Here is a 23018-nt window from a genome sequence, read left to right on the forward strand (position 1 = left end):
TAAGGAATAAATTTCTTAAATTACAGTAATAAATATTAATTATTTTTAAAATTTAAATAATTAAATCACTATTACTTTCATCATTTAACTAATATATAGAAGATTACGGGTGGAATTTTAGTTGAGTAAGTATTGTCAAACTTATAAACCTTTCTACACATTGTTATTTCAAGCAAAATTGGTAAAAAGAAACAAACTAAAAAGTTAATTTTAAAATCAAGAAAAATTATAAACTAATTCAAGAAAATTAGAAACAAAATCAAGAAATTTTATAAACGAAATAAATATAAATATATACAAATAATAAATATAAGTCTACAAATTAACGTATAATAACAAATTTTGACACATGTATTAATAGGGGGGAAAACAGTTACGCCTGAGTAATAGAAATAAATTTGTTACATTTTAAATTTTGATGATTTGGATATATTGATAATACAATCATATCACATTAATATTTGTGTCCATATTTAGATGAACACAATGTTACTTTTTAATTACGCCTAAATAGGGGATAGATATTTGAAATTTAAATAAATTATTTGATTGGCATTACATTATGCTTGCTTTAGAGTAATTATAAACAAATTCAAGAAAAATAGAAATGAACTCAAGGAATTTAAAAACGAAATAAATATAAATATATACAAATATGAATAAATATACGTATACAAATTAACATATAATAATAACATATTTTGGCACACGTATTAATAGGGAAACAAAACAATTACGCCTAAGTAATATGAATAAATTTGTTATATGCAGACATAGGGACCATGAAAGCATGGGTGAACGAACAATTCGTAACGCATATGACTTTAACTTTTACATTCACTTAATATCTATCTATAACATATCATTAAACTAAACTATTTTATTTAAACAACCTCGTGGTTCCACGGGTCTTTTCACTAATATATATATATATAGGAATTGGTTCATCTACAAATAACCTTAAAATACATAAAATAACTAACACTCTTTTGTTGACACATGTCCAACTAAAATGAAGAAAGATTTTTAAATAAAAGGGCACTTTAGTAAAATTATAAATCAAAATGTTTTTATTAATTATATGTATTTGAATGTAACGTCTTATTTGTAGTGTGCTTATAACCTTTCCATGAATATTGGCATTGCAGTTTATAATTTCAAAGGATTTTCAAACCGTCGCATGATAATTTACTGTGAAAAAATATTGATTCAATTTTATTCACACAACTATCAACTTTTCATTGTATCAAAATTGCAGCGCATGTAGTGTATCAATTGGTTATATTGTAATTTAAAATGTAAATAAATATCCTTGTACGATAAATTTTTAATATCCATGCATCAATTTAGTTCTATTCATCGGTGTGGGCGTTGTTTATCAATTTAGGTAGAAGATTCATGTATCAATTAATTTAGTGTCATTCATGTATCAAGTATGTTGTAAGTATTAGTAAACCCCTTCTAATGATTTGTGTCTAATTATTGAACAAAAATGTATCATTTTTTGTGCATCATTTTTTCTAAATATCATGACAAAAAATTAAAATGTATCAATATTTTAAGGTGTGTGTACAAGCTGTAGGTTCAAACGCTAATAATGTGTAGTGAATGTGCATCAAACGACGTCATTTGTGTACTACATGAGCATCAAAATATGTTTGTTTGCAAGCTAGTCTTTATACGTGAAAAAATGTAATTACTTATTTGGAAATTTGTATTACATATGGTGATTATTTATGTTTTTAATGGCTGTTAAGAAGCAATAAACAAAACGTGATAGTAGAGAAAATTTGGAAACCCTTAAATGATGATTAATTAAATAACAAAGTAAAATACTTTCAGTTATGCGGGGATCTTTTTAATCCAATGGTTAATATCACATCCTACCCATTTTATTTTAAGCATTGTTGTAGCATAACCAAATCATATATATATATATATATATATATATATATATATATATATATATATATATATATATATATATATATATATATATATATATATATATATATATATATATATATAGTGGATCAATCGAGGGATAAGAACTAAATGGGGTACAAACTGGATAAGTGAATATGGGCCTCACATTTCATATTTTTAATAAAAAAACCCAATTTTAGACTGAAAAACGCGGAGGGGTATTTTTGGAATTTCACATTTCTAATTTCAGTATATTTTTATTTTTTTGCCTCGTTCATTCCTCTTACGTTCGATCTCTCTTTTCATCATCATCTTCATCATCAATCTACAACAGATACTCATGGATTCAACTTCAATCGTAGATTAAACATCAATCGCTCATTTTTATTTTTGTAATTTTTAATTTCAGTATATATTTCTTTGTTCGTCTCGTTGATTCCTGTTATGTTGGATCTCTGTATTCATCATCAATATTCATCATCTTCATCATCAATCTACAACAGATACTCATGGATTCAACTTCAATCGCAGATTCAACTTCAATCGCTCAATCTGATGGTTACGTTCATTCGTTCCTTTTTTTACTGAAAATAGTTTTATGCTTAAAATTAGGTTTAATCGATATACGTTGTTCGTTTCTTTTTTTCTTTTTTTTTTGCAGTTCATGTTATTACGAATTCGGCTAATGAATCAGCTGCTGATTCTGTTCCTGATACGTTTTCTAGTAAGTTTTTAATCATATATATATATATATATATATATATATATATATATATATATATATATATATATATATATATATATATATATATATATATATATATATATATATATATATATATATATATATATATATATGAGTAACGATAAGTTTAGTTTTTAATCATTCATCGGATATTTTTTATCAGTCATCACGTCTCTTTTTATGATAGTGTTTTTTCATATTTAATTAGATATGTATTGATCAATGATAAATGTTTTTTTTATATTTTAAGATAGATGTTCAAATGATCAATGAAATCTGCTTTTTTATAGTTTTGTTGTATGAAAATTGCTTTTTTATAGATGATAATCTGTTTATCATCTATGTTGTTGTTATTGTTTGTGATGTATGATAAACTATACGCAGTTTCGTGTACTTTTGTACCATTCATTATGTATTTTTTACCATTCATCTGTATTTTTAATCATTCATTATAACTCTAGGCAGTTTATAACATATAACATTCATACTTGTTTTTCATTCATCATCATGTAACATTTTAAATCTAACTATTGTATGCATTTGTTTATCATTCATTATAAACTTTTATGCTGTTTCATTTTTTTGTTTATCATTCATCATGTATCATCTTTTATCATTAATGATAATGCATTTTTATGAATGATATATGCATTTTTTAGTTTGGATCTTTGTAATGCATAACTAATTTTATATGATTTATCATTGATAGGCAACAACTCAGTCTGTAGAAATCATTTTTTGTCGTCTTATGAGGATGAAGGTCTTGACGGAAAGAAATTGTGGTTTCCTAATGTTCCGGATTATTTTAATCATGTTATTGGTTCCGTGTTTAGATCATGGGAAGATTGTTTATATTTTTATGACTTGTACGCTGAGGCTGTCGGGTTCAATATTAAGAAAGCTTTTGAAAATAAAGATGAAGACGGTTTAATTGTTTACCAAGTTTATAGGTGTAATAGGGCAGGTCGTCCAGCCCCAAAATGAAATGTCCCGTTCTTATTGATTAAAAACGTTTCATATTAATTGATTTCGTTGCGAGGTTTTGACCTCTATATGAGATGTTTTTCAAAGACTGCATTCATTTTAAAACAAACCATAACCTTTATTTCATCAATAAAGGTTTAAAAAGCTTTACGTAGATTATCAAGTAATGATAATCTAAAATATCCTGTTTACACACGATCATTACATAATGGTTTACAATACAAATATGTTACAACAAAATAAGTTTCTTGAATGCAGTTTTTACACAATATCATACAAGCATGGACTCCAAATCTCGTCCTTATTTAAGTATGCGACAGCGGAAGCTCTTAATAATCACCTGAGAATAAACATGCTTAAAACGTCAACAAAAATGTTGGTGAGTTATAGGTTTAACCTATATATATCAAATCATAATAATAGACCACAAGATTTCATATTTCAATACACATCCCATATATAGAGATAAAAGTCATTCATATGGTGAACACCTGGTAACCGACATTAACAAGATGCATATATAAGAATATCCCCATCATTCCGGGACACCCTTCGGATATGATATAAATTTCGAAGTACTAAAGCATCCGGTACTTTGGATGGGGTTTGTTACCCAATAGATCTATCTTTAGGATTCGCGTCAATTAGGGTGTCTGTTCCCTAATTCTTAGATTACCAGACTTAATAAAAAGGGGCATATTCGATTTTGATAATTCAACCATAGAATGTAGTTTCACGTACTTGTGTCTATTTTGTAAATCATTTATAAAACCTGCATGTATTCTCATCCCAAAAATATTAGATTTTAAAAGTGGGACTATAACTCACTTTCACAGATTTTTACTTCGTCGGAAAGTAAGACTTGGCCACTGGTTGATTCACGAACCTATAACAATATATACATATATATCAAAGTATGTTCAAAATATATTTACAACACTTTTAATATATTTTGATGTTTTAAGTTTATTAAGTCAGCTGTCCTCGTTAGTAACCTACAACTAGTTGTCCACAGTTAGATGTACAGAAATAAATCGATAAATATTATCTTGAATCAATCCACGACCTAGTGTATACGTATCTCAGTATTGATCACAACTCAAACTATATATATTTTGGAATCAACCTCAACCCTGTATAGCTAACTCCAACATTCACATATAGAGTGTCTATGGTTGTTCCGAAATATATATAGATGTGTCGACATGATAGGTCGAAACATTGTATACGTGTCTATGGTATCTCAAGATTATATAATATACAATACAAGTTGATTAAGTTATGGTTGGAATAGATTTGTTACCAATTTTCACGTAGCTAAAATGAGAAAAATTATCCAATCTTGTTTTACCCATAACTTCTTCATTTTAAATCCGTTTTGAGTGAATCAAATTGCTATGGTTTCATATTGAACTCTATTTTATGAATCTAAACAGAAAAAGTATAGGTTTATAGTCGGAAAAATAAGTTACAAGTCGTTTTTGTAAAGGTAGTCATTTCAGTCGAAAGAACGACGTCTAGATAACCATTTTAGAAAACATACTTCCATTTTGAGTTTAACCATAATTTTTGGATATAGTTTCATGTTCATAATAACAATCATTTTCTCAGAATAACAACTTTTAAATCAAAGTTTATCATAGTTTTTAATTAACTAACCCAAAACAGCCCGCGGTGTTACTACGACGGCGTAAATCCGGTTTTACGGTGTTTTTAGTGTTTCCAGGTTTTAAATCATTAAGTTAGCATATCATATAGATATAGAACATGTGTTTAGTTGATTTTAAAAGTCAAGTTAGAAGGATTAACTTTTGTTTGCGAATAAGTTTAGAATTAACTAAACTATGTTCTAGTGATTACAAGTTTAAACCTTCAAATAAGATAGCTTTATATGTATGAATCGAATGATGTTATGAACATCATTACTACCTTAAGTTCCTTGGATAAACCTACTGAAAAAGATAAAAATGGATCTAGCTTCAACGGATCCTTGGATGGCTCGAAGTTCTTGAAGCAGAATCATGACACGAAAACAAGTTCAAGTAAGATCATCACTTGAAATAAGATTGTTATAGTTATAGAAATTGAACCAAAGTTTGAATATGATTATTACCTTGTATTAGAATGATAACCTACTGTAAGAAACAAAGATTTCTTGAGGTTGGATGATCACCTTACAAGATTGGAAGTGAGCTAGCAAACTTGAAAGTATTCTTGATTTTATGTAACTAGAACTTGTAGAATATATGAAGAACACTTAGAACTTGAAGATAGAACTTGAGAGAGATCAATTAGATGAAGAAAATTGAAGAATAAAAGTGTTTGTAGGTGTTTTTGGTCGTTGGTGTATGGATTAGATATAAAGGATATGTAATTTTGTTTTCATGTAAATAAGTCATGAATGGTTACTCATATTTTTGTAATTTTATGAGATATTTCATGCTAGTTGCCAAATGATGGTTCCCACATATGTTAGGTGACTCACATGGGCTGCTAAGAGCTGATCATTGGAGTGTATATACCAATAGTACATACATCTAAAAGCTGTGTATTGTACGAGTACGAATACGGGTGCATACGAGTAGAATTGTTGATGAAACTGAACAAGGATGTAATTGTAAGCATTTTTGTTAAGTAGAAGTATTTTGATAAGTGTATTGAAGTATTTCAAAAGTGTATAAATACATATTAAAACACTACATGTATATACATTTTAACTGAGTCGTTAAGTCATCGTTAGTCGTTACATGTAAGTGTTGTTTTGAAACCTTTAGGTTAACGATCTTGTTAAATGTTGTTAACCCAATGTTTATAATATCAAATGAGATTTTAAATTATTATATTATCATGATATTATCATGTATGAATATCTCTTGATATGATATATATACATTAAATGTCTTTACAACGATAATCGTTACATATATGTCTCGTTTAAAAATCATTAAGTTAGTAGTCTTGTTTTTACATATGTAGTTCATTGTTAATATACTTAATGATATGTTTACTTATCATAGTATCATGTTAACTATATATATATTCATATATATGTCATCATATAGTTTTTACAAGTTTTAACGTTCGTGAATCACCGGTCAACTTGGGTGGTCAATTGTCTATATGAAACATATTTCAATTAATCAAGTCTTAACAAGTTTGATTGCTTAACATGTTGGAAACATTTAATCATGTAAATATCAATCTCAATTAATATATATAAACATGGAAAAGTTCGGGTCACTACAGTACCTACCCGTTAAATAAATTTCTTCCCGAAATTTTAAGCTGTTGAAGGTGTTGACGAATCTTCTGGAAATAGATGCGGGTATTTCTTCTTCATCTGATCTTCACGCTCCCAGGTGAACTCGGGTCCTCTACAAGCATTCCATTGAACCTTAACAATTGGTATCTTGTTTTGCTTAAGTCTTTTAACCTCACGATCCATTATTTCGACGGGATCTTCGATGAATTGAAGTTTTTCGTTGATTTGGATTTCATCTAACGGAATAGTGAGATCTTCTTTAGCAAAACATTTATTCAAATTCGAGACGTGGAAAGTGTTATGTACAGCCGCGAGTTGTTGAGGTAACTCAAGTTGGTAAGCTACTGGTTCGACACGATCAATAATCTTGAATGGTCCAATATACCTTGGATTTAATTCCCTCGTTTACCAAATCGAACAACGCCTTTCCAAGGTGCAACTTTAAGCATGACCATCTCTCCAATTTCAAATTCTATATCTTTTCTTTTAATGTCAGCGTAGCTCTTTTGTCGACTTTGGGCGGTTTTCAACCGTTGTTGAATTTGGATGATCTTCTAGGTAGTTTCTTGTATAATCTCCGGACCCGTAATCTGTCTATCCCCCACTTCACTCCAACAAATCGGAGACCTGCACTTTCTACCATAAAGTGCTTCAAACGGCGCCATCTCAATGCTTGAATGGTAGCTGTTGTTGTAGGAAAATTCTGCTAACGGTAGATGTCGATCCCAACTGTTTCCAAAATCAATAACACATGCTCGTAGCATGTCTTCAAGCGTTTGTATCGTCCTTTCACTCTACCCATCAGTTTGTGGATGATAGGCAGTACTCATGTCTAGACGAGTTCCTAATGCTTGCTGTAATGTCTGCCAGAATCTTGAAATAAATCTGCCATCCCTATCAGAGATAATAGAGATTGGTATTCCATGTCTGGAGACGACTTCCTTCAAATACAGTCGTGCTAACTTCTCCATCTTGTCATCTTCTCTTATTGGCAGGAAGTGTGCTGATTTGGTGAGATGATCAACTATTACCCAAATAGTATCAAAACCACTTGCAGTCCTTGGCAATTTAGTGATGAAATCCATGGTAATGTTTTCCCATTTCCATTCCGGGATTTCGGGTTGTTGAACTAGACCTGATGGTTTCTGATGCTCAGCTTTGACCTTAGAACACGTCAAACATTCTCCTACGTATTTAGCAACATCGGCTTTCATACCCGGCCACCAAAAATGTTTCTTGAGATCCTTGTACATCTTCCCCGTTCCAGGATGTATTGAGTATCTGGTTTTATGACCTTCTCTAAGTACCATTTCTCTCATATCTCCAAATTTTGGTACCCAAATCCTTTCAGCCCTATACCGGGTTCCGTCTTCCCGAATATTAAGATGCTTCTCCGATCCTTTGGGTATTTCATCCTTTAAATTTCCCTCTTTTAAAACTCCTTGTTGCGCCTCCTTTATTTGTGTAGTAAGGTTATTATGAATCATTATATTCATAGATTTTACTCGAATGGGTTCTCTGTCCTTCCTGCTCAAGGCATCGGCTACCACATTTGCCTTCCCCGGGTGGTAACGAATCTCAAAGTCGTAATCATTCAATAATTCAATCCACCTACGCTGCCTCATATTCAGTTGTTTCTGATTAAATATGTGTTGAAGACTTTTGTGGTCGGTATATATAATACTTTTGACCCCATATAAGTAGTGCCTCCAAGTCTTTAATGCAAAAACAACCGCGCCTAATTCCAAATCATGCGTCGTATAATTTTGTTCGTGAATCTTCAATTGTCTAGACGCATAAGCAATCACCATCGTTCGTTGCATTAATACACAACCGAGACCTTGCTTTGATGCGTCACAATAAATCACAAAATCATCATTCCCTTCAGGCAATGACAATATAGGTGCCGTAGTTAGCTTTTTCTTCAATAACTGAAACGCTTTCTCTTGATCATCATTCCATTCAAATTTCTTCCCTTTATGCGTTAATGCAGTCAAGGGTTTTGCTATTCTGGAAAAGTCTTGGATGAACCTTCTGTAGTAACCAGCTAGTCCTAAAAACTGGCGTATGTGTTTCGGAGTTTTCGGAGTTTCCCACTTTTCAACAGTTTCTATCTTTGCCGGATCCACCTTAATACCTTCTTTGTTCACTATGTGACCGAGGAATTGAACTTCTTCCAACCAAAATGCACACTTTGAAAACTTAGCGTACAGTTTTTCTTTCCTCAATACTTCTAGCACTTTTCTCAAATGTTCTTCGTGCTCTTGATCATTCTTTGAGTAAATAAGTAAGTCATCGATGAAAACAATGACAAACTTGTCAAGGTATGGTCCACACACTCGGTTCATAAGGTCCATGAACACAGCTGGTGCATTAGTTAAACCAAACGGTATGACCATAAACTCGTAATGACCGTAACGTGTTCTGAAAGCAGTCTTTGGAATATCATCTTCTTTCACCCGCATTTGATGATACCCGGAACGTAAGTCAATCTTTGAATAAACAGACGAGCCTTGTAGTTGATCAAATAAGTCGTCGATTCTCGGTAGTGGGTAGCGGTTCTTGATGGTAAGTTTGTTCAACTCTCGGTAGTCGATACACAACCTGAATGTACCATCTTTCTTCTTGACAAACAAAATTGGAGCTCCCCACGGTGATGTGCTTGGTCGAATGAAACCACGCTCTAAAAGTTCTTGTAATTGGCTTTGCAGTTTTTTCATCTCGTTGGGTGTGAGTCTGTAAGGAGCACGAGCTATTGGTGCAGCTCCTGGTACAAGATCTATTTGAAATTCAACGGATCGATGTGGGGGTAATCCCGGTAATTCTTTCGGAAATACATCGGGAAATTCTTTTGCAATGGGAACATCATTGATGCTCTTTTCTTCAGTTTGTACTTTCTCGACGTGTGCTAGAACAGCATAGCAACCTTTTCTTATTAGTTTTTGTGCCTTCAAATTACTAATAAGATGTAGCTTCGTGTTGCCCTTTTCTCCGTACACCATTAAGGGTTTTCCTTTTTCTCGTATAATGCGAATTGCATTTTTGTAACAAACGATCTCTGCTTTCACTTCTTTCAACCAGTCCATACCGATTATCACATCAAAACTCCCTAACTCTACTGGTATCAAATCAATCTTAAATGTTTCGCTAACCAGTTTAATTTCTCGATTCCGACATATATTATCTGCTGAAATTAATTTACCATTTGCTAATTCGAGTAAAAATTTACTATCCAAAGGCGTCAATGGACAACTTAATTTAGCACAAAAATCTCTACTCATATAGCTTCTATCCGCACCCGAATCAAATAAAACGTAAGCAGATTTATTGTCAATAAGAAACGTACCCGTAACAAGCTCCGGGTCTTCCTGTGCCTCTGCCGCATTAATATTGAAAACTCTCCCGCGGCCTTGTCCATTCGTGTTCTCCTGGTTCGGGCAATTTCTAATAATGTGGCCTGATTTTCCACATTTATAACAAACTACATTGGCATAACTTGCTCCGACACTACTTGCTCCGCCATTACTCATTCTGACACCATTTGTTCCTTTCGTTCTGTTAACCCCTGGTCCGTAGACCTCACACTTCGCAGCGCTATGACCATTTCTTTTACACTTGTTGCAAAATTTGGTGCAGAACCCCGAGTGATACTTTTCACACCTTTGGCATAGCTGCTTCTGATTGTTGTTGTTGTTGCGGTTGTTATTGTTGTTGGGATGATTGTTGTAGTGGCTGTTGTTGTTGTTGTTGTTGTTGTTGTTGTTGTTGTTGTTGTTGTTGTTGTTGTTATTGTTGTTGTTGTTGTTGTTGGGCCGTTTGTTGTAGTTGCGATTGATGTTGCGATTTTTGGGATCATTGTTGCGATTATTATTGTAATTGCTGTTGTTTTGGTGATTCTTATCACTGTTTTCCTCCCACTTTCTTTTGACTTGCTTCACATTGGCCTCTTCAGACGTCTGTTCTTTAATTCTTTCCTCAATCTGGTTCACTAGTTTGTGAGCCATTCTACATGCCTGTTGTATGGAGGCGGGCTCGTGTGAACTTATATCTTCTTGGATTCTTTCCGGTAATCCTTTCACAAACGCGTCGATCTTCTCTTCCTCATCTTCGAATGCTCCCGGACACAATAGGCACAATTCTGTGAATCGTCTTTCGTACGTGGTAATATCAAATCCTTGGGTTCGTAACCCTCTAAGTTCTGTCTTGAGCTTATTGACCTCGGTTCTGGGATGGTACTTCTCGTTCATCAAGTGCTTGAATGCTGACCACGGTAGTGCGTACGCATCGTCTTGTCCCACTTGCTCTAGATAGGTATTCCACCATGTTAACGCAGAACCTGTGAAGGTATGCATAGCGTACTTCACTTTGTCCTCTTCAGTACACTTACTTATGGCAAACACCGATTCGACCTTCTCGGTCCACCATTTCAATCCGATCGGTCCTTCGGTTCCATCAAATTCCAAAGGTTTGCAGGCAGTGAATTCTTTGTAGGTGCATCCTACACAATTTCCTGTACTGCTAGATCCAAGGTTATTGTTGGTATGTAGCGCAGCCTGTACTGCGGCTATGTTTGAAGCTAGAAAAGTACGGAATTCCTCTTCATTCATATTCACGGTGTGTCGAGTAGTCGGTGCCATTTCCTTCAAAATAATCAAATGGAACAAGTTAATCATACAGAATATTAAGAGTAGTTAATAGTATTTCGTAGCATAATATGAACTCATTTATAAAAGCTTTTTCTTCATATTAGCGTTTTATAAGTTTAAATTCAGGTAGTACCTACCCGTTAAGTTCATACTTAGTAGCTAATATACAATTCAACTACTACAATTATATATGAAAAACTGATTATAATAATATTTCGCGTTCAAACTTTTACACAATATTTTACAAGCTTACAATACCGCTTATTTTACATATAGCATGAAATATAGCACACAATAAATTTGATACAAGATGGTTGTGAAGATAATTCTAGCTAGTACACAAGTCGTTCAGCAAAGGCAATAAAGACACGTAATTCATACGTCCAGAAACAAGTCATGCATTCTGGTTTTACTAGGATTACTTCCCATCCTTGGTCTTGTGGAACATAACCGTTATGGCCGTTGATAAGACAGCGTGTTGTAACGTCATCAAAGGGACGAGGGTTACGTAATGTCCAACAGTCCCGTAACAATCTAAAAACCTCATTTCTTACCCCAATTACCGACTCCGTCACTTGTGGAAACGTTTTGTTTAATAGTTGTAGCCTGATGTTCTTGTTCTCACTTTGGTGAGAAGCGAACATTACTAATCCGTAAGCATAACATGCTTCTTTATGTTGCATGTTAGCCGCTTTTTCTAAATCACGAAGTCCAATATTCGGATATATTGAGTCAAAATAATTTCTTAACCCATTGCGTAAAATAGCATTTGGGTTCCCATATATGCGTCAAAGTAAACACATCGTAACTTATGGATTTCCCAATGTGATATCTCCCATCTTTCGAACGAAAGCCTTTTATAAACCAAGGCATTCTTGGAACGTTCTTCGAATGTCTTACAAACTGATCTCGCCTTAAATAGTTGTGCCGAAGAATTCTGACCGACTCTAGACAAGATTTCATCAATCATGTCTCCGGGTAGGTCTCTTAAAATATTGGGTTGTCTATCCATTTTGTGTTTTTATACTGTAAAATAGACAAGAGTTAGATTCATAAAAAAAATACTTATTAATACAAGCAATTTTTATATATATCATAAAGCATAAGCACACTATATTACATATATTACACCACACGAATACAACTATCTTATTCCGACTCGCTTGTTTCTTCTTCTTCGGTTTTGGTTCGTTTTGCCAAGTTTCTAGGGATATATGATGTTCCCCTAATACGAGCCGTCATTTTCCACATTGGTTTAGAAAAACCTGGTGGTTTAGAGGTTCCCGGGTCATTGTTACAACTTAAGGACTTCGGGGGTTGACGATACATATAAAGTTCATCGGGGTTGGAATTAGATTTCTCTATTTTTATGCCCTTTCCCTTATTATTTTCTTTTGCCTTTTTAAATTCAGTTGGGGTAATTTCTATAACATCATCGGAATTCTCGTCGGAATCCGATTCATCGGAGAATTGGTAATCCTCCCAATATTTTGCTTCCTTGGCGGAAACACCATTGACCATAATTAACCTTGGTCGGTTGGTTGAGGATTTTCTTTTACTTAACCGTTTTATTATTTCCCCCACCGGTTCTATTTCTTCATCCGGTTCCGATTCTTCTTCCGGTTCCGATTCTTCTTCCGGTTCTGACTCTTCTTTCGGTTCCTCTTCGGGAACTTGTGAATCAGTCCACGAATCATTCCAATTTACATTTGACTCTTCATTATTATTAGGTGAGTCAATGGGACTTGTTCTAGAGGTAGACATCTATCACATAATATCAAACGCGTTAAGAGATTAATATATCACATAATATTCACATGTTAAAAATATATAGTTTCCAACAAAATTTGTTAAGCAATCATTTTTCAAGTAAACACGATCGAAGTCCAGACTCACTAATGCATCCTAACAAACTCGATAAGACACACTAATGCAAAATTCTGGTTCTCTAAGACCAACGCTCTGATACCAACTGAAATGTCCCGTTCTTATTGATTAAAAACGTTCCATATTAATTGATTTCGTTGCGAGGTTTTGACCTCTATATGAGACGTTTTTCAAAGACTGCATTCATTTTAAAACAAACCATAACCTTTATTTCATCAATAAAGGTTTAAAAAGCTTTACGTAGATTATCAACTAATGATAATCTAAAATATCCTGTTTACACACGACCATTACATAATGGTTTACAATACAAATATGTTACAACAAAATAAGTTTCTTGAATGCAGTTTTTACACAATATCATAAAAGCATGGACTCCAAATCTCGTCCTTATTTAAGTATGCGACAGCGGAAGCTCTTAATAATCACCTGAGAATAAACATGCTTAAAACGTCAACAAAAATGTTGGTGAGTTATAGGTTTAACCTATATATATCAAATCATAATAATAGACCACAAGATTTCATATTTCAATACACATCCCATACATAGAGATAAAAGTCATTCATATGGTGAACACCTGGTAACCGACATTAACAAGATGCATATATAAGAATATCCCCATCATTTCGGGACACCCTTCGGATATGATATAAATTTCGAAGTACTAAAGCATCCGGTACTTTGGATGGGGTTTGTTAGGCCCAATAGATCTATCTTTAGGATTCGCGTCAATTAGGGTGTCTGTTCCCTAATTCTTAGATTACCAGACTTAATAAAAAGGGGCATATTCGATTTTTATAATTCAACCATAGAATGTAGTTTCACATACTTGTGTCTATTTTGTAAATCATTTATAAAACCTGCATGTATTCTCATCCCAAAAATATTAGATTTTAAAAGTGGGACTATAACTCACTTTCACAGATTTTTACTTCGTCGGGAAGTAAGACTTGGCCACTGGTTGATTCACGAACCTATAACAATATATACATATATATCAAAGTATGTTCAAAATATATTTACAACACTTTTAATATATTTTGATGTTTTAAGTTTATTAAGTCAGCTGTCCTCGTTAGTAACCTACAACTAGTTGTCCACAGTTAGATGTACAGAAATAAATCGATAAATATTATCTTGAATCAATCCACGACCCAGTGTATACGTATCTCAGTATTGATCACAACTCAAACTATATATATTTTGGAATCAACCTCAACCCTGTATAGCTAACTCCAACATTCACATATAGAGTGTCTATGGTTGTTCCGAAATATATATAGATGTGTCGACATGATAGGTCGAAACATTGTATACGTGTCTATGGTATCTCAAGATTACATAATATACAATACAAGTTGATTAAGTTATGGTTGGAATAGATTTGTTACCAATTTTCACGTAGCTAAAATGATAAAAATTATCCAATCTTGTTTTACCCATAACTTCTTCATTTTAAATCCGTTTTGAGTGAATCAAATTGCTATGGTTTCATATTGAACTCTATTTTATGAATCTAAACAGAAAAGTATAGGTTTATAGTCGGAAAAATAAGTTACAGGTCGTTTTTGTAAAGGTAGTCATTTCAGTCGAAAGAACGACGTCTAGATGACCATTTTAGAAAACATACTTCCATTTTGAGTTTAACCATAATTTTTGGATATTGTTTCATGTTCATAATAACAATCATTTTCTCAGAATAACAACTTTTAAATCAAAGTTTATCATAGTTTTTAATTAACTAACCCAAAACAGCCCGCGGTGTTACTACGACGGCGTAAATCTGGTTTTACGGTGTTTTTCGTGTTTCCAGGTTTTAAATCATTAAGTTAGCATATCATATAGATATAGAACATGTGTTTAGTTGATTTTAAAAGTCAAGTTAGAAGGATTAACTTTTGTTTGCGAACAAGTTTAGAATTAACTAAACTATGTTCTAGTGATTACAAGTTTAAACCTTCAAATAAGATAGCTTTATATGTATGAATCGAATGATGTTATGAATATCATTACTACCTTAAGTTCCTTGGATAAACCTACTGAAAAAGATAAAAATGGATCTAGCTTCAACGGATCCTTGGATGGCTCGAAGTTCTTGAAGCAGAATCATGACACGAAAACAAGTTCAAGTAAGATCATCACTTGAAATAAGATTGTTATAGTTATAGAAATTGAACCAAAGTTTGAATATGATTATTACCTTGTATTAGAATGATAACCTACTGTAAGAAACAAAGATTTCTTGAGGTTGGATGATCACCTTACAAGATTGGAAGTGAGCTAGCAAACTTGAAAGTATTCTTGATTTTATGTAACTAGAACTTGTAGAATATATGAAGAACACTTAGAACTTGAAGATAGAACTTGAGAGAGATCAATTAGATGAAGAAAATTGAAGAATAAAAGTGTTTGTAGGTGTTTTTGGTCGTTGGTGTATGGATTAGATATAAAGGATATGTAATTTTGTTTTCATGTAAATAAGTCATGAATGATTACTCATATTTTTGTAATTTTATGAGATATTTCATGCTAGTTGCCAAATGATGGTTCCCACATGTGTTAGGTGACTCACATGGGCTGCTAAGAGCTGATCATTGGAGTGTATATACCAATAGTACATACATCTAAAAGCTGTGTATTGTACGAGTACGAATACGGGTGCATACGAGTAGAATTGTTGATGAAACTGAACAAGGATGTAATTGTAAGCATTTTTGTTAAGTAGAAGTATTTTGATAAGTGTATTGAAGTATTTCAAAAGTGTATAAATACATATTAAAACACTACATGTATATACATTTTAACTGAGTCGTTAAGTCATCGTTAGTCGTTACATGTAAGTGTTGTTTTGAAACCTTTAGGTTAACGATCTTGTTAAATGTTGTTAACCCAATGTTTATAATATCAAATGAGATTTTAAATTATTATATTATCATGATATTATCATGTATGAATATCTCTTGATATGATATATATACATTAAATGTCTTTACAACGATAATCGTTACATATATGTCTCGTTTAAAAATCATTAAGTTAGTAGTCTTGTTTTTATATATGTAGTTCATTGTTAATATACTTAATAATATGTTTACTTATCATAGTATCATGTTAACTATATATATATTCATATATATGTCATCATATAGTTTTTACAAGTTTTAACGTTCGTGAATCACCGGTCAACTTGGGTGGTCAATTGTCTATATGAAACATATTTCAATTAATCAAGTCTTAACAAGTTTGATTGCTTAACATGTTGGAAACATTTAATCATGTAAATATCAATCTCAATTAATATATATAAATATGGAAAAGTTCGGGTCACTACACAAAAGCTCTTGTTCCCCCTGCTATTGTTAATCCACCTTATATTGTCAATGCATCTTGAAACGACTCGTCCATATTACTATAAACGTGGTATGTTATTCATTGGTCCATAGCGAGGTATTTGACCTCTATATGATACGTTTTAGAAAATATTGCATTCGTTTCATAAAAAGCACACTATTATTATTATACATAATGCATGTTTTAAACAATTGGGTGATTATTTAAGGAATAATCCCCATAATACATCGATTTTCAAATACTACACACGTGACATAACAGTCATATATAATACATGACAAAGGTTTTATTGATTGCAACACTTTATTTAATTAAAAGCATGAGACTCCATGCACAGCTTGCTCAGATAATGCAACAGCGGAAGACTTTCTTAAGGACCTGAGAATAAACATGCTTAAACAGTCAACGCAAAGGTTGGTGAGATATATAGGTTTAGCATCGATATAAATATAGACCACAAGATTTCATAGTTATAAATATATGTACACTCGCAAGTGTAAAAAAGTATTCTATAAGTTGTTGAGCGCCTCGGTAACCATACTTAACCATTAATGTAGCATATTCCCTTTATTATGAAATCTCCCTACACTGTACCAAGTGTAGTAAAAACGAAGTACTATGCAACCGTTTACGATACTAGAGCGACTAGCCCGGTTTGGGTTGTCAAACCCGATAGATCTATCAATAGGATTCGCGCTTACATGTTCTTACAACATGTAAATATTAGTTACCAAGCTATTAGGGAATATATGCAAGGTGATACAACTCAACGTAGAATATATTTTAAGTACTTGTGTCCATAGCGTAAAACATAAAATGCATGTATTCTCATCCCAAAATATTTTTAGAGATTAAAAATGAGACTATATACTCACGGTAGTAAAAGTATATTAATAATAAGTTTTCAACTTATTAAAAATATGGCCGTCGTCCTTGGATTCACGAATCTGTAACAAATATATATATATATATATATATATATATATATATATATATATATATATATATATATATATATATATATATATATATTTCAAAATGTAATACAACTATTATTTATATCATATCTTCAATCACATGTGATTGTTTAAGTTTATATTTTCAATCACGTGTGATTGTTTAAGTTTATATTTTCAATCACGTGTGATTGTTTAAGTTTAAGTTGTCAAGTTAGCAGTCCAACGTTAGTAGTCCATAATTTGTAGTCCACAGTTAGTAGTCCACAGTTAGTAGTCCACAATTAGTAGTACATAGTATACACGTGTTGTATAAGACTCAATCATGACCCACAATACCACTATTGTAGTTACATGTATTGTGTATGTGGTGTCTTTTGATTTATCCGACGTATTGTGTAACCATGACATGTTAGAATACATGTATAATACAAGAAAATTTAGCTAGGATATGGTTAATATAGATTTTAATGAATTAATCCCGTAATCAAATTATCCATTTCTAACCAATATTGTTTTGCCCATAATTTCTTCGTTATAAATCCGTTTTAAGTGAATCAAATTGCTATGGTTTTATAACGAACTATAATTTGTGAAACTAAACTAAAAAATGTGGTGGTTTATAGTCAGAGTTACAAGTTATAATCCATATTTGAAAGAGGTAGTCATTTCCGTCGAAAGAACGACATTTTGATGACCATTTTGAAAAACATACTTCAATTTTGAGTTTAACCATGATTTTTGGATTTAGTATCATGTTCATATGAAATATAATTTTCTTAGAAGAACAAATTTTAAATCAAATATTATGATAGTTTTTAATTATCCAACCCAAAACAGCCCCCGGTTTTACTACGACGGCGTATGTCCGGTTTTACGGTGTTCTTCGTGTTTCCAAGTTTTAACTCATTAAGTTAGTATATCATATAGATATAAAACATGTGTTAAGTTATTTTTAAAAGTCAATTTAGAAGGATTAACTTTGTTTGCGAACAAGTTTAGAATTAACTAAACTATGTTATAGTTTATAAACTCTTATATAGATAGCTATAGACATATGAATTGAACAAGAGTTGAAGTAGAGTTTTTACCTCAAGTTTAGAATATAAAGTTGCTAGAAGAATTAGTAGAACAAAACTTGAGAGAGTTCTTGCAAGTGTGTGTGAAAATTGGAAGTAAAATTTGGAAAATGAATGTGTAAAAATGAGTTAGAAATGGTGCTTATTTATAGGCTTGAAAATTTGGTTTTTAGTGAAAATATCTAAGATAAGTTAAAATGTATTAAGTCATGGATGACATATTAAATTTATTAGGTCATGGATGACATATTACACAAATAATTGCAGATTTCTATTGGTATATACCAATAGTAAATACTTCTAGAAGCTGTGTATAATACGGGTAAAAATGTCGTATGAATGCGAGTAGAATTCTTGAGGAAATTGAACGAAAATACGAGTATAGCTATCCTTTATATGTATTGGTATATTATAAAGTATATTTAATACTTGTAAGGATGTATTTGCACTCGTAATACATTATATGTAAATACATTTTAACATAAGTTAATTACGTCGTTTAAATAGTAACATATATATTGTTCAAAAATTCTTTAAATTAGTAGTATGAAAATATATATATATATATAATACTTTGTTAATATACTTAATGAAATATTTAATTATCATATTTTCAAGTTAAATATATATAAATCCATATATATACACAATAATTAAACAATTAAATAATTAAATCAAGTTATGACGTTCGTGAATCGTCGGAATAAAAGGGTGACCAAAAGCTTGTGTAAAAATCTTTCTGGATGTTCAAGACTTATTAAAATTCATTGCTTATCAAGTCGGAATTATATAAAGATTAAGTTTAAATTTGGTCAGAAATTTCCGGGTCATCACAGTACCTACCCGTTAAAGAAATTTCGTCTCGAAATTTGATCGAGGTTGTCATGGCTAACAATAAGAATGTTATTATGACGAATATAAGTTGATTCATAGGGTTTTATCATAATTGAGAAATATGGATAAAATAATTTGATTACTCGAAACGTATGAGTGAAGCTATCGTAAAAGAGTGAAATGAGAAAATAGGGATTCGTCTTATCTTTTGACGTCATCACGGTTGATCTCCGAATTAAAGAAAATCTTTGTAATCTATATAAGATTTGATTCTTCGGTGATTAAGAAAATTATGATCCTCTTCGATTTAATGCAATAATCTGTCTCGATTTCTCTGTCGGATATTTTACTATAAATCAACCCCCTACGTTTCCTTATTTTCACATCTCCTATCTTTTATACTTTCTTCCTTTCTTCTTAATTCCAAAACATTCGTCAATATGCTCCATCCAGTTTTAATTCTTGATATATTCTTGACTATCACATCTGTCATTCTTCTTTTTCAACTTCCACCGGAGGAATCCGTTAATTTCTACTATGCTCTTGGGTTTATAGTGTTCTTAGTTTTCCCGTGTCTTTATATTGCTATACGCATCGATATACACGGTTTGTAATTTCTGCGTTGTCGTCATTCTTATATTTTTCCTTATATTTTGGAGTTTCATGCTTCCGTCTTCTTTTCCCGACTTCAAGTCAAGCGAATAATGGCCTAGAATTCATAGATATGAAATTCGAAATGAACATAGCTAATGCTCTAAGAGAGAAATTGTAATAGCACAATTTGACTTGTGAAATTACCAGAATCCAAAGAAAAAGATAGAACTATCAAGAGAATATGTTCTTGATATGTTTAGAGATTAGATTGAATGTAAGAGTCTTGTAACATGTTACATGATGACGTTATGGTCTGTGAATCATCATGTTTCATTAGAAACTCAGCATGACTTACTGTAATATAATCACGTTGATCAAGTGTCATTATATTATACTAACTCATGCTTCAGTTCCCAACATTACTTCAAAAACATTCATACTTTACACTCAGAGGTTTCAAATGTTTAGAAACTAAAACAGTTTCCTTTATGATGTGCTACAGATAACGCGAGGGGATAAAAGATTTCAGATAACAATGGTTATGAAAATATCTTCAGATAGCTCTTTTCGGGTAGATAATTTTTCATACAGGACTCGTCTTAATCCGAGTTACGGTTTAGGATTTATGGCCCTCCGATCGTCATTATGTCCTTTTAACGTTGTGCAGAAATTTCTGACCTACTCGCACTTAGACCATCGTCACGGTCAAAAGAAGACGAGTTTGCTTCTGTAAATTTTACCACACTTAAAGGACTCATAGATGGAGCCATGGCCACTTGTCTCACCTTATTTCAGTAAGTGTAGAGGCCGTGGTGACTGACCGAACTCAGCCTTTATTTTAAACTACTTTCATAAACGAAACCTACTTTACGCCTTATGTTTGATGATGATTGATGATGACCCTTAAGACCTTATTTACATACTTTTAAACCTATTCGGACGATTTACTGACTTAGTACTATTTGACTTAGGTTGAGGACCCGTTTGGACAACTTTCATTACTTGCTTACTTTCCGAGTCATACTTTACCGCTACTTTATCATTGTGAGTTATAGCATTCCCTTTTTACTTTAACTTATTTTGGGAACTGAGAATACATGCGGATTTTATGTTTTACATACTAGGCACGAGTACTTAAACTTATATATGTGTGGGTTATACAACGGCATAAACATTCCCTTTAGCTCGGTAACGTTTAATCATTGGTTTTTGAACCGTGAACGCGAATCTTAGATATGGATCCATAGGGTTTGACATCCCCACTCGGGCTAGTAGCGCTAGCATTTAATGAGTGTTTAATACTTCATAAACATACACACTTGCCAAGTGTACTTTCAGGGGGTATAAACGTTAAGTTAGTTACCAAGTGCCCACGGTTAACATATACTTTATCATACTGTTTTGAAACGCTCTTTGTAGCACTGAAATCTTGTGGCCTACCTTACTTACTGTTATACTTAAAATATAGCTCACCAACCTTTTTGTTGACGTTTTTAAGCATGTTTTTCTCAGGTGCTTAAGGTTATTTGCTTCCGCTGTCGTGCTAGTCTTGCCGTAGACACCCGCTGCTCTAGTGTTATCACCGTATGAACTGTTTATCTTGCATTCAAACTTTAATACTTTTGAAACTATGTTTTGTAACGACCTAAGGGTCACATACATTTATTCATGCTTGCTATTCGTAGAAGCATACTGTTGGTGTAAAACATTTGATGTCGGTTATGACGTCACCTTTTTATCGTGAATGCAACTTCTTTTATTACAGCATATAGTACTTAACCTTGTAATGATCCTGTTGTTGATGATTCGTACACGATGGTTTTTTATGGGGCATCACATTTGGTATCAGAGCCAGGTTGTAGGGAATTAGGATGCATTAGTGAGTCTAAGACCGACCCGAGTAGGATTCACTAATAGGACTAATCTACAACTTGCTAGTTTACTTGTTTCCGCTGACTTACTGCATGCTGCTGCTTACTTTTACTGCTATATGCCATATGCTACTACATGATTTCACTACTGTATGATATTACTTGCTTTCGATGGCATGCTACCTCTGCCATGCTACTTATTGTTATACATGATTTAAACTGTTGGCCTAATACGTGCTTGCTTTATGACTTACTGACATGGAAAATTTATTTTTCCTTGTTCAGATGTCGGATGTTCCACCTGCTATCGTTTTAGGCAGTTTAGACTCGTCAGCCACCCCACCTGCTGCTGCTGCCGACACACCAATCCCGATACGCACCAGTGACCCCGGCGCATCATCTTCCGGAGCTAGTAGTAGTGCACCGGCACCAGTGGCTACTATTGACGGACACGTGGACCCTACAGAGATTCCAGCTCCGTCTGCTCCCGGACCCTCGGAGCCACAGCCCCGCATCGGTGGTGTTGTGATTCCCGCGGAGTTCGGGGAAGGGCCATTCCCTAACCATATGCGCATGCTGTGCGGACGCGCTCCTAATGGACGTTTAGTGCCGATTCTGCCAGGCAGATACAGACAGATGATGGCCGCCCACGGACTGCCAGTTCAGCCACCCGTACAGCCACCACATGATTCGGATGACCCGTCATCCACTGATGCTTCATCCGACAACACCTCCTCAGAAGACTCCAGTGATGATGAGGACCCTGCTGATATACCTATTCAGCCACCCTCCACCCCGCCGAAGAAGCGGTATCGCTTCGACGGTACCATTATTCCGGGGATCAACGGAGGACATGCTTTCACTGACGCATTTGGTCGGC

General features: G+C 33.0%; 1 protein-coding gene across 1 annotated transcript in view; it reads left to right on the forward strand.

Annotated features, from left to right (window-relative positions):
* The first annotated feature begins 2055 nt into the window (after positions 1-2055).
* Positions 2056-23018, forward strand: part of LOC139900699 (uncharacterized) — a 36330-nt gene continuing 15367 nt past the window's right edge. Inside the window, exons 1-4 of the mRNA XM_071883458.1 lie at positions 2056-2060; positions 2336-2484; positions 2588-2650; positions 3381-3613. Of these exons, the coding sequence (XP_071739559.1) occupies positions 2056-2060; positions 2336-2484; positions 2588-2650; positions 3381-3613 (450 nt within the window). The remainder of the gene's footprint in view (positions 2061-2335; positions 2485-2587; positions 2651-3380; positions 3614-23018) is intronic.

The sequence above is a fragment of the Rutidosis leptorrhynchoides genome, chromosome 3, assembly GCF_046630445.1.
Source record: "Rutidosis leptorrhynchoides isolate AG116_Rl617_1_P2 chromosome 3, CSIRO_AGI_Rlap_v1, whole genome shotgun sequence".
NCBI lineage: Eukaryota > Viridiplantae > Streptophyta > Magnoliopsida > Asterales > Asteraceae > Rutidosis > Rutidosis leptorrhynchoides.